Source organism: Nuphar pumila, chromosome 11 (genome assembly GCF_984573655.1).
Source record: "Nuphar pumila chromosome 11, dmNupPumi1.hap1.1, whole genome shotgun sequence".
Taxonomy (NCBI): Eukaryota; Viridiplantae; Streptophyta; class Magnoliopsida; order Nymphaeales; family Nymphaeaceae; genus Nuphar; species Nuphar pumila.
Window position 1 is genome coordinate 103,706,202 of NC_143259.1, and position 13,930 is coordinate 103,720,131.

Genomic DNA, 13,930 nt, shown 5'->3' on the forward strand with positions numbered 1-13,930 from the left:
GTATTATAGAATCACAAAAACAGTTTTTTTACTGCCTTTAGAACACATATGAGCATGATTGAATCACATATAAAGTTTTTTTACTGCCTTAGAACACATCTGAGCATGGTAGAATCACATATACTTTTTTTTTACTGTCTTAGAGCACATATGAGCATGATTGAATCACATATAAGTTTTTTTTACTGCCTTAAAAACACATATGAGCATGATAGAATCACATATAAAGTTTTTTGACTACCTTAGAGTACATATGAGCATGATAGAATCACATATAAAGTTTTTTTGATTGCCTTAGAACACATATGAGCATGATATAATCATATATAGAGTATAATTTATTTCAGTATATTTTGTTTATCAATACTGACCTTTCTTTTCTCGTGTAGGTTGCTGGCGATAATCAGCGTAGTGGAGCTGAAGGGACAGATCAAGACAATGAACAAGAGGAAGCACAAAATCTTGGCAATGATTAAATTCATGTGTTGAATTTGTTCTACCTTCTTTTTATTTCAAAAATGTAAATATTGAATTATAAATAATTAGAACTTGCGAATTTTACAGTGGATCGATTAATTGTTTTAGTTTTCTTTTATATGTATTTTGATGTGTACTTTGTTTTTTATTCATAGGAGATCCCCCCGAAGACACAGGTGAGTCTTCGGGGTCTGAATGAATGCCATGTATATAAGCACGTGGGGCTCGTATCCCCGTGTGTATCAGCATCACTTAGAGTTAGAGTCTGGTGCAGTTGAAAAGACTTAAGTACCCTTTCTCGCCATTCTCACCATGAAACGATGGTTTGAGAAAAGAACAAAAATGTCCTCCATTCAGAAAAGGGAAATGATGGTTCGAGAAAAGGATAAAAATGTCCTGTATCCAGAAAAGGAAGGATGATGTTAACGCTTCAAAGTTCAAACATTTCATTTTTGCTTTAAGCAGTAAATGTTTGCACCATCTGTTATAACAGTAGCTCTCTTTGATGACGAACCCTTTATCGGTGTCTGATACGGTCGGAGCACCCTTTGCCATCGTCTGCCATCGTCGAAGCACCCTTTATCATGGTTTGTTACCGCTAGAGCAACCTTTATCGTCGTCTGCGTAGTGAGAGCATCGTTGCCACCATCAGTTGCATCTACCTTCTGGGTGTTTCTCCTTCATTGTCGGATTACCAAAACTCATATCGTTTTGGTAAGTTTCGTCTAAGGTTTCGTTATGTAAACAAATCGATTTATAACTCTGAATGCTAAATCTTACAACTGGTTATACTATTCATGCTAAATAACATCTATTTTCATACTGAAACAAATCGATTTGTACATATCCATCTTCTGGGCGTCGAAAAACATTTAGCACGATTTGTTCTTATGAATGTCAAACATTACAACGATATGTACTTATGAAGGCTAAATTTCTACAACGATTTGTACGTTGGAATGCAGCAATGATTTATACATTTAATGCAGTAGTGATTTGTATGTTTGATGCAGTAACGATTCATACGTTTGAAGCAGTACCGATGTGTATTTATGATTTACGAAGTTACCATGATTTGTACTTAAGCACGATCCTATGTGAGCTCGGCTAAACATAAGCACGATCTAAGTCACAAACTTGGTCTATTGGTAAACACGGCCCTTATACTGGTCCAAGGAAACCATGTGTGAAGATCCCTTTCTTGGATAGAGCTCACCAGACTTATCGATGCATGTCATTGTACGCACATCATCTGTTTCCATGAGAGAGAGTCTTTGGACATCATCTGTTTCCATGAGAGAGAGTCTTTGGAACTGCTTAGAAGCATCGTTGGGACATGATGACAGCCTTTGGTGTCATCCATAGTTTCATAATTAGCAGTCGTGCATCATAGACTTGTCGTCACCTTGTGATGTAATAACCTATTTTTAGGGGGGTTTTCTTAATAATATATTTTTTAAACAGATTTTTTTCTTATTTATTGAACTCTTTCTCTTTTTCTCTCGTGTGGGATTCTAATTAATTGCGATTTGTAATCACATGAGATGGAATCAAATGTGATATGAAGTCATATGATTTCAAATTACATATTTCACCACGTAATTTGGAATCACATGAGATTCGCTTTAAATATGATTTCAAATCACATTCCATTTCTCATTTGCATGAGATTCCAAATCACATGTTTGGTCGGCTGTGCAAATGAGATAATGAATCACATTTGTATGAGATTTCAAGTCACATGTTTGGTTAGCTTTGAAAATAATATCCATTCTCTCATTTGCATGATATTCAAAATCAAATTTGAATGCAACCAAACATACTCTAAAAGATATATTTTATTTTATAACAAGCTTGCATGTTGGTTTTACATCATTTTATACTTGTATTCATATCATTTCTTATTGGCTTATGTCTATGCTTCATATTGCTTTCTATGTGTTTTGTTTTCATTTTTCACGTGCTTGCATAATCACCTCACAATTGTATCCTGCTTTCTACTTCATACTACTTTTTAACACACACTCCCGGCTTTCGCTCCACACATTGTTTCTCGTATCCATTTCGTTTCTTAGTAATTATGATCTATTCTATTTGAAACTACTTTTTTCTTTATTTTTTAATATTTTTGTTAATCAAACCCTATAAATATGATATATATGGTATGTTTAGACAAAACATGCTTTAGATTGCCTAATCACATTGTAAAACCAGATTTTCTACTGGCTACAAAATTCAATGGTCACCAATGCATTAAAATTTTACAATTAAGAAAAATCATATCCAAAGTGCATTTCCTGATAAATGAAACATATCGAACACATTCTCGGGGTCAAATTGGCTTGATAAAGATTGTGCCTATGAGATTTAGCTTAAGAGAATTATGTTCTAAGTGCAGACAGTGTTTTCCCCCAAGTATAGCATCATTATAGCAATCAGCAGGGCTGGTGACTAATTAAGATGTCATGGAAGGCCATTAACCAACGGTTCTTGCCCATGGATATATATATATATATATATATAAGAGAGAGAGAATGAAAAAGGGCTTTCATAAGAATAAGAAGCCTTCGTATCTTAATGCATGTATTTCATTTATTCGGAGCTATTAGAACAGATTCACTTTTTTAAAAATATGAGTCTAAGCAATAACAAGAATATTTTTAGTGAAACATCTTTTACACTCCTTAGAGAGATGGTTCACTAATAAACCGAAGGATAAGTAATTCGACTCATTCACGTACATATCATGAATGTTTGGAATCCATAAGGAGACATTGCTTTGGATAATTCTAATGAAAGGGTGATCTCTACCTGAGCCACAAAAGATGCTTTTTGATCAATAGCTACATAAACACATTACATTTTAACTTTTTTAATTGAGAATAGTACTTTTAGCTACTGCTGTTTTACCGGTTTATCTGTCCCCAATAATTAATTATTGTTGCTTGTGATCAAAGGATGCACACTACTTTTTGCATAAAAAGGGCTGCAGTGACATTCTTTGCTGCTGCTTCAAGGGTTTTAGCAGCGGCAAGGAATGCTGCTAAAGCCTCTTTTTAAGCAATTTTTTTTGCTGCTGATCGTGTGGCTGTTCAGCGGAGGGAAGGACGTTGGACAATATGCCCTTTTAAGAGGTTTACGATGGTTTTTCAAAATCTGATGGTATACGTGTAATCTACATGCTTAATTTGATAAGAAACAGCGCTTAGATCATCCAATTAGTGTCCCAATCTCCATTTTCCAATTGTTCAAGAAATTTCTGGCTTGTGTACAGGACAAAAGTAGTGTTCTGGACTAGGTTGTCAAATATCACTTGTTTTATTTCATATTATTTTCTTTTATCTCAGCTTTGATGTGACTTCTTGCCACATGTTTCTTCCTTTCCTGCTGTATCTTAGCTTATTAATTAATGAGACTGTTGCTCATCTAGTTAAGGGTGACTCGTGAATGTAACCAAGAAGACATCACGAGTTTGAAACCCTCGGATGCATGTCCCCTACCTTGATGCAGAAGCAGGGTGTACTCCCTGGTGACAAGCAGGACCTGAGGTTTTATGCCAATAAACTCAGGTAGTGATGCGGTTTTTCTCCTGGTTATTAAAAAAAAAAACTCTGTTATTCAAAATATAACAATAAGGGTAGTAACAATAGCAACAACAATAATAACAGTAATAATAATAATTATTATTATTATTATTATTATTATTATTATTATTATTATTATTATTATTATTATTATCTTCTTCTTCTTCTAGCAGTAAGTATATACTTTCAAGAGGTTACAGTAACTCATTTTTTAAGCCATATTTGCTTCAAAAGATTACATTTGTGAATTTGGTGTAGATTTGCTTGTAAACACTGCAATCAAAAGTTTTCTAAACATACTTTAATATTTCACTAAATTATTGCATTAAACAAAAAAACAAATCGCTGCTGCTTTTCTCTTTTTGGGTTATGCCCATAAACCTCTTGGATCTTATTTTTTTAATGGATGGGGAAACCGCTCTCGGGATCAGAGACCTAGTCATGCTGGCTAAGCCTGCCGTCGACTTCCCAATGGTGTAAACCTGTGGTGAACCCCTTTCCCCCATGAAGTCACCTGGTTTCGGCTGAGCAAGGGCGTATACCTTGCCATGACTTGATAAAAATATTGGTCACCTCCCATGACCATTCTAGATCCCCCAAGTGGGCGCCACAGATTAAACAAGTTGCAGTAAGATTTCAAACCCACTTGAACCAACATGGTTATGCAATAGTCCATTCAAGCTACTGACCCATAAGCAAAAGAAAGGAGGGCTTGGAAACGACAGATTAGGTTGGACCCAGTTAAGACTACTCAATTCCTCATCTAGACCGGCTACTAACCACATGAAATTCAATCGACTTCAAACCATATCTGATAAGAATGAAATTTTTAATAGAATGAGGAGCCAAACCCCACCTGGCTCCAATCTTTAAAGCATAAGGGAATGTCATATTTTGCTTTCAGGATGGACTCTGCAGTTGGAAAGACTTTAAAAGGCAGTTTTCAGAAGCCCACTAGATCATGTTCAGGTCTTGCAGGACCTGGGCTTACACAGCCGAGTCCACCAAGTCAAAACTTTATACATTTGTATAGACCAAGTTAAAGTTCGCTAATCAAGATCTTATGAGCTCTCTCCCAAGGTCTGAATCAACTTGATTGCATGACCAATAATGCTTATTCATGCCAAATAAAGCCATCTCAGAGAGAGAGAGAGAGAGAGAAGGTTTTTTTTTTTAATTCCATTTAGGGGCTAACTTTTTGTGTTACAAATCTGGGTTCTAGATATGTGCCATATATTTTTCTTTAGAACAGTCAAATATGGCTAAACAGAATTGACACAGGAGTTAAACAGGAAGTGCTAATGGTTATATTGAAAATGTCCCTATGCAGACTCGATACAGATATGGATTCGAGGACACAAATATATTAAAAATACTTTTAAAAACTGTTAAAATTTATTAAAATAATATTGAAAATGTCATGATGTGTTACGCGACGTCTCATGTGTCATCTCATATCGCTTACAGTCACACAAGGGCTGTCAATGGGTCGGGTTTGTATCAAGTACTGACCCAAACCTGAATTCCCAGGTATGGACATAAAAAGTGCCAACTCAAATAATATTTGGGTCCGAACTCAACCCAAGCAATATGTGAGCTGGGTTTGGGTTATGATTTTTGCTGGGTGCCGACCCGAACAGATTTTTTACTGGGGTAACCAACCCCACCCAGATTGTTTCTGGGTACCAGACACGACTCAAATGATTAATATGTATTTTAAGTAAGTAAACTTCAGAAATTATACGGATTCAGGTTTGGAATTTTATTTTGGTGGCCCGACAAAACCCGATGGGTGGGTTCGGGTACACCCTGATGGGTTGGGTACCCGACCCGTTGACAGCTGTAATGTAATATAGTTGTACCTCTTTGACAAATATTTAGTGCGTTGTGACCAAAGACATGATTTTTTTCTCTCTTGGTTAGGCCAATAGAAAACCCCAACCATGAATGCATATTGTCTTCTGGGTCACACCATTTTGGCCGTGTGTCCTTGGGACAGTAACAGGAGAGAACACCGTGACATGGACACTGAAACATACGGCATTATTTTAATATTTTAAAATAATATTTTGTTATAATTTTGTTATTTCAATAAAAAGGTTAATTTTTATGTTGAAATATTAAAAAAAATAGTTTTTATTGATTAAAAATTTAAAAAAAAAATATGTCCCATTTTTTTTAAAAATTTTCAAACTTTGGAGTCGATCCTGCATCTTCAAGAATCAAGACCATGAATCTCTCTCTCTCTCTCTCTCTCTCTCTCTCTCTCTCTCTCTCTCTCCTGTGATGGTGGCCGGACAGCAAGGTCACTGGCAAGCACCCTGTTCTCTTTCTCCTGCATGGAGTGGTCAGGCAGCGAGACCAGTGTGCCATTGTCTTGCTGGTGGCTTTGTCGCTGGCGACGGCACCTTAGTTTTTCTTCTGTCTTCTTTTTTTTTTTTCTTCTTCTCTTCTCTGGTTAGGGCTCTAGGGTTTTGCTTAGAGCTATGAATAAGAAATTTCTTTAATTAAGGCTTTGATTAAGGCTTTTTATATTAGGGTTTTTCTTTGATTTAATTAAGGTTTTTCTTCGATTTAATTTGGGTTTTTTCTTTGATATTATTTTATTAGAGCTTTGAAATAAATTTCTTAAATTAGGGTTTTATATAGTGAATTTGATTAAGTTTTTATTTGATTTTCTTTTATTAGGGCTTTAAATCAAATTTTTTATATTAGAGTTTTTTATAGTTATTTTGATTAAGATTTTTCTTTGATTTGATTAGGGATTTGAATCAAATTTTTTAAATTAGGGCTTTTTATAGTCAATTTGATTAGGATTTTCTTTTATTTGTTTAGAGTTTTTTCTTTGTTTTTTTCTTGATTAAGACTTTGAATCAAATTTTTTTAATTAAGATTTTTTATAGTTAATTTGATTAAGGCTTTTTTGTGTTTGATTAGAGTTGTTTTTTTGTTTTTATTAGAGTCTAAATTAAAACTTTTTTATTTAATTTTATGATTTATTTTTTTATAGTTTAGGGTTTTTTTTGTTTATTTATGATTTATTTTCTTGCATTTTAGGGTTTTATAATTTATTTATGGTTTTTGCATTTGTATATAAAAAATATGAATTCTTATTTTTCTCCACTTACTTAAATTTTAATCATTTTTGGTACTTGGATCCAGTTTGAGATCCATATTCAAGGCTAAACTCCATAATTTTTTGATAAACTTTCTTAATTAGATTTATTATGAAATTGATTAAAGCATTTATATATAAAAAAATTTATTAATTCTTATTTTTTCTCAAATTAGTCAAAATTTAAACAATGTTTTGTATTTATATTCAATATGAGATCCTTAACCGGGGCTAAAATCCATAATAAACATGTTAAAACACTCATATGGTTGAGCAGATCGATCGAGTCATATGATCTGAAACAAAGTTATCTAACCTATCATCCATGTGTGGTCAAGCTATCCACACAACGTAAAAATCAAGCACCACCAAACACACCCTTAAGGTTCTGCCGTCCACAAGGTCTCAAAAAAGCCATTCCTTTAGCAATATTGCGCAATTCTTTGAGCAAATGTTTTGGAGGGAAAGGCCAAATAAAAGAGATGTAGATCGCAAACAAAACTGTGTAACCAATTTTCCAAGGGCACTCTGCTTTCCACATGCGATTGCCAAATTTCACTTGCCTGAAAGTTTAAAACAACAATTTCTCACGAGATTTTCAAAATATCATGAGATTTATAAAAAAAAAAACATAAAATATTGTGATATAAACGCAATATTTATGTTTTAAACCGCTATTTATCTGAAAAAACTGTGTATTTTTAATTTTAAATAATTTTTATTAATATTTTCTTATAAAAATAATTTTTATAATTTTAAATTTATTTTTTTATTGCAAAAAATACATGATTTTATGAAAAATTTCCAATTTCTCGTGAGTTTTTGACAAACGAGATTTTGCCTAAAAAAAACGTTCGTCACTATGCTAGGCATTAGCAACAACGAGACAGACACACATTGTGGTGTGTACTTAACAAGACAAGTGGTGAAAACCAGCAAAGTGGCCAGAATTATTGGCATCAATGAGCTTGACTTTGAGAAATCTGTTCATAATTTTAGAGAAAATACAAAAAGATCCCTAACTTATTTACAGATAAACACCTACTTTTTCAGTTATTACAACGAACTACCTAAACCTTTCTGTATCAAGTATTATAGTCATTTTACCAACGAGGCTTTTGTGTGGCAGGAGCAGTTAGTGCACGTCACCCTGTGTTTGGACGTTGCAAGTTCGAATCCCTATGGTATAGTTGTATAACTGGTAGGGTTCTGCCAAACCATGCTTTCTATGTCGGACAAAAAAAAAACCCTGCCCACAACCCAAATCTGAGTTTGATTAGCCTAGATCCAATTATATGGACCTGAGTCCAACCAGTTTACATCCCTGCCCACAACCCCTTTCAAGAAAACAAAATTCATATGAAACCAGTGATGAAAAATAGCACAACCAACCTTCTCATGCTTAATAGCAGGAATTGAAATTAAACACAGGATTGTTTTTGTCCCCTGGCTTGTGTCCCACAACTCAAACCATTCAAGCACCACATTCTACCTGCTCTTGGCCAAGCCACATACCTTTGGCCTTTATATAAACAGGCCAAACAGAAGGCAGGTAATACCATGATGGGCATGCCAAATGCATCATATTAGGCAATGCTCAAATTTCCACATTTTCCCTCCCAAAACCTCATGGCCTCCTACAATCTCTCTACTTGAATGTGGTGAGTATTTTATGGGGAGAAGGTTAATGCATGACCATCCAATTCTTGCACTTGTAGAATCATGTAAGCACCCAAATGAGGTCCCAAAACTCCATGCACACGCTATCGTGACAGGTCTAATCCATGACGCATTCGCCGCCAGCAGGATTGTCAGTTTATACCTCAAGTCAGATTCCAGCGACCTGCATCGATCCCGGAGAGTCTTCGATAGCATTGATAGCCCTGACGTTTACACGTGGAACCTAATGATTAGAGCCCATGTGGAGCAGTGCTCACCAGAGTCTGCTGCCCAGTTGTACTTCAAAATGGTTGGGGATTCTTCTAGGCCAAACACTTACACTTTTGCTCTCTTAGTAAAAGGGTGCATCTCAAGCAGTCGGATCGATCTCGGGGAGATGATCCATGGTCAGATTTTGAAGAATGGTGTGGAAGATGTGACGGTGGTGCGGAATTCTGTGATGCAGATGTACTGCATCTGTGATCGAGCCCATGATGCTTATCGGCTTTTCGACAATTGTTCATGTAGGGATGTGATATCTTGGAATACTCTGATGGGTGGGTATGCCAAGATTGGCGAGTTTGAGATTGCACGCAAACTGTTTGATAAGATGCCTGAAAAGAATCTGATCTCTTGGAGTGCAATGATTGATGGGTATGTTAGGAATGGGAGATTCATGGAGGGGTTGGATGTGTTTAGGGACATGCAGTTTGTGGGTGTGAAGCCTGATAGGGTGACTCTAGCAAGTGTTCTCTGTGCATGTGCTAACTTGGGTGCCTTGGATCAAGGGAGATGGGTGCACAAATATATTGAGAAGAGTGAGATGGGACTCAATGTGATCCTTGGTACTGCACTTGTAGACATGTATGCAAAATGTGGTTGCATAGAAATTGCTTATGAATTGTTCAATGAGATGAGGGAGAAGGATGTTGTGATGTGGAATGCCATGATTGGGGGAATGGCAATTCATGGTCATGGAGTGGAAGCATTAGAACTCTTCAAGAGGATGAGAAGTTCCAGTATGATGCCAAATGAGATGACCTTCATGAACATTTTATGTGCATGCAACCATGCAGGGTTGGTTGATGAGGGGAGGAAGTACTTTGACTATATGCAGAATGAGTATGGAATTGAACCAAGAAGTGAGCACTATGGTTGCTTGGCTGACATGCTAGGCCGATCAGGGCACCTCGAGGAGGCCGAAGAGGTCATAAGGAATATGCCTATGAAGGCACAGGCTTCACAATGGTGTACTTTAATGGCAGCTTGTAGAATCTACAACAATGCTGAAGTAGGCGAACGTATTGGCAAACATCTGATCGAACTAGAACCAGAAGATGCGGGACGATATGTTATCTTGTCGAATGTTTTCGCTGCAGCAGGCAGGTGGGAAGATGCTCATGATGTCAGAAGAAGAATGAAAGACAGGGGAGTTAGGAAAGATCCAGGATGTAGCTTCACTGAGTGGAATGGGATCATTCATGAATTCATTGCAGGTGACAAGAAGCATGAAGACGCAATAGCCATATATAACATGTTGGACTCTATGGAAATGAAACTGAAGGATGCTGGCTATGTTCCGGATACGTCGCAAGTCTTGATAGATATAGATGAAGAAGAGAGAGAGGTGGTGCTAGCATACCACAGTGAGAAGCTTGCAATTGCATTTGGATTGATCAAAATACCCTCAAACATGCCGATCCGAATTGTCAAGAATCTCAGGGTGTGCAGAGACTGCCATTCTGCAACCAAGTTCATCTCCAAGGTCTTCGATCGCAAGATAATTGTGAGAGACAAGAACCGGTTCCATACTTTTGAAAATGGATCATGCTCTTGTATGGATTACTGGTGAAAATGGTAGTGATATCTTTTTTTATGCTCATCATTATTTCATAGACAAAGACTGAAGTGAGAGATTGGGTTCAAGCAAAACATGTATACAAGCCTGTTCAGGTTAACAAGGTCAGGTACGTAATATTTTCATCAAAACATGATCATGGTTCCCGGCTTGATTCAGTCTGAAAGAAATAAAAGGACCAACCTACGTGGACTGACTGATTATGAGATGGCCCTTGTCAAAGTTACTGACAGATTAGACTTCGATCAAAGAGGTTTGCATGTCCTGTATAACCAAGGTTGTACATTCAACTTTCATTATGCAAGCCTTCACTCCCAACTTTGCATGATCAGCCTACACAAGATTGACATTCACTACAAATCAAGCTGAATGTGGAACATGCGCATTGATACCATAGAAGATGAACTCTTCACTAAACGATGGGGAGAAACTGCACTTTATATAGTACCAGCACAGCAAGTTATGAAAATCTTGAGTAATCAAAGATTAGAAGGTTAAATCGTTAAAATAGGTTTTGATTTATAGTTTGTCTAATTTTGGAAGAAAGCATATCCTATAAAACATTTGTAAATAGCCTTGGCAAGCAAAGTACTAAGTGTTGTGTCGTCTTCATCATCATCATTCATGGTTGCTTCCAAATTATTTTCTCATCATGTGCTCTAACTTCAGCAATGCCTCCTACATCCCTATCACACCATCTCTAGCCTGGTCCCATGACACTTGAAGCTGACTTGCTATCCTTGACTTGTAGGAAAGGCAAGGTGTGGTGATCAGAGATTTAGTAATAACTACTAAATTCCAATTATTATCGGTAGGGAAGCAAAGCACATGAACACAACTTGATGAAATTTTCAGTGGAGGTGAATATGAATTAACAGGTGAATGTGGATAAAGTTGTTAAAGCCATTTTTCCTTGCAGGTGACAAGCATGAATTCCAACGGACTGGTGGCAAGCAGTCTTAATGCAGATGATCCCATTCCAGGTGACAAGAAGCATGAATTCATTGCAGTAGTTTCTGCCTATTCATTTACCTTGGACTTCATCTGCATTAAGACTGCTTGCCACCAGTCCGTTGGTTAGAAGCTGAGAATTGGATCAGCAAAAAGGTAGGAGCATGAACTGCTAGCTAGGTCTGTTACTCCTTGTCCCATGCCTGTCAGGTTTGTGTTGTGGTCTCTTCCTGCCATGCATGGCTAAGCTTTGCTGGCCACTAAGATGAAGTTTAACTTGTGTCATTTTGGTGGTAAATAAGCATGTCGAGTGCTAAATGTGATTGATTGGAAAACATTCTTTTCTTGATGGACATTGTTGGCTGCTCATCAATGGCAAAAGCTGGTATTGAAAAGGATTATGCATACTTCTCGCGCAATCTACATGTATGTGAACTGGGCATCAACACCCAATTGAAAATGAAAAAAGAAAAAGAAAAACACGATAGAAAATTGGATGTTCTTGGCAGCAAACATTTTCATCATATGCATATTCCTCCATAGCATAACGAAGTAGATGAGTGCAGACTTGTAACACTAGTGGCAAAGAATAATTTTTATTTGGATTAGTGGAAGTACCATAGTTACCGAAAGCTTCTTAAAACCTCAAAAGCTTATTTTCTGATAGCTCATTTTGGAAGCATGAAATCACACGTTTCTTTCACGCTTTTAAAATTTTATGAACTCACTTTTGAAACATGAAAAGCTTGCTCCTGCTAATATGAAAATAAACTTGATATTGGAAATATCTTTTCATGTTTAAAAAATGTGTGCTTTCTTTTTCTCAATTTATTTTTATCATAAAATGTACATATGTGATAAATGTTATTGATAAAAATATAATTTGTATGCCATTTCCATTGTCTTTTACTTGCTCCCCCTTGGTGCTTCATAAACGCTCCAAACAAAGCATATCCGAGCATTTCTTGAACACTTGCTTCACACTTCGCTTCTTGCACCTTTTTTTGGATTTATAACCTGAAGAAACTGCACTCGCACAAAGACCTGGTTGCGCTGGCTCAGCCTGCCATACATGTCATCATGCAGGCAGTGTAAAGCTCTCCTGCCCCCGGGGCCTATGCTGGGCATTGGCCTGCGCAGAGGGGCGATGCCCATGGGAAGCGAACGTTGACTGCTTATCTAGCAGCAAAGGCCAACCTGTCAACCCCCCTTGAGGCACTTCGCTTCTTGCACTTCTTATTCAGGTAACTGAGTCAATAGCATATTCAGCTGATGCCTACAAAACTTCCCATCCATCACTTTTTGCAACCTTCCCTTCTAATAAATACCATAAACTGAACATCACAAAAACATCCAGTAGCAAACTCCTCTCATAGTCAACTCCATCTCAACTTGATGTTGTCTGGGTTTGTCAAGCAGTCCAATGCAGGAGATTCGTGTAACTTTGAAAAAGAACTGCACCAAGACCTAAAATGTGAAGCACACCTAATATCACAAATCTCAGTATCAGGATTTTCTCAGCAAGGGAACACTTGAAATAAATTAAAGATTTGATTCATCCAGAAATCCTGAAAAAAAGGAAAATAAAACATGAAAATAGGGAAAGACCTCACTTTTACAATTCTTCAACTGTACCTCTCCAATACAGAAGAAACCATGCCCAATCCAAACTGTATTTGTCCATAAAACTAGCCAAGCCCTACTTGTGGTTTGTCTCTGAACTTTCTATTAACGTGAATGTCAGCTATCTTGCCTGGACCTCATGGCAACTAGACTCTGGCCATTTCACACATTAAGGCTCTGTTTAAGAGCATTTTTTTATGACAAAAGAACCCTCACCAAGAACCAGGTCACTTAATGAGGCTGCCTCCCTGCAATGTAAAACTCCAGATTGAGGACATGACCACCCAAGCCTTCGTGCCCCAGCTGTGTTAAAGAAACAGCACCAGCCATGTGGCAGTGAATAGGAGCTGTATTGTGGCTTACCCCGTGTTCTCATGCTCTCTGCTGTTTGGGAGCTGCGGTGCTCCCAAAACACTGCATTGGGAATGGACTTGGCAGCCCCAACATCACATTTCAAGAACATTCATCAAAGGATGCTTTTGGCAACTCCATCCTCAGACGCCACATTTTGGCAAGACCATATTTTAGCAGCACATGGACATGGTATTTCAGTCTCAGTGCAAGGCTCTCAAACAGAGCCTAAATCCACAAAAAACGCTGCAAATTTCTGTCCAGACCCAGTCTGAGATTAGTGAAATCAGAAAACAAAACACTGTCAAACGA

The 13,930-nt window shown here is 37.1% G+C and overlaps 1 protein-coding gene across 1 annotated transcript; it reads left to right on the top strand.

Annotated features, from left to right (window-relative positions):
* Positions 1–8,863: 8,863 nt before the first annotated feature.
* On the top strand, positions 8,864–11,774 carry LOC149822659 (pentatricopeptide repeat-containing protein At5g66520-like). Its single transcript, XM_089980336.1, has 4 exons — positions 8,864–10,621; positions 10,732–10,802; positions 11,445–11,454; positions 11,613–11,774. Exons 1-4 carry the CDS (start codon positions 8,864–8,866, stop codon positions 11,772–11,774), a joined length of 2,001 nt encoding a protein of 666 aa, XP_089836462.1.
* Positions 11,775–13,930: the final 2,156 nt, after the last annotated feature.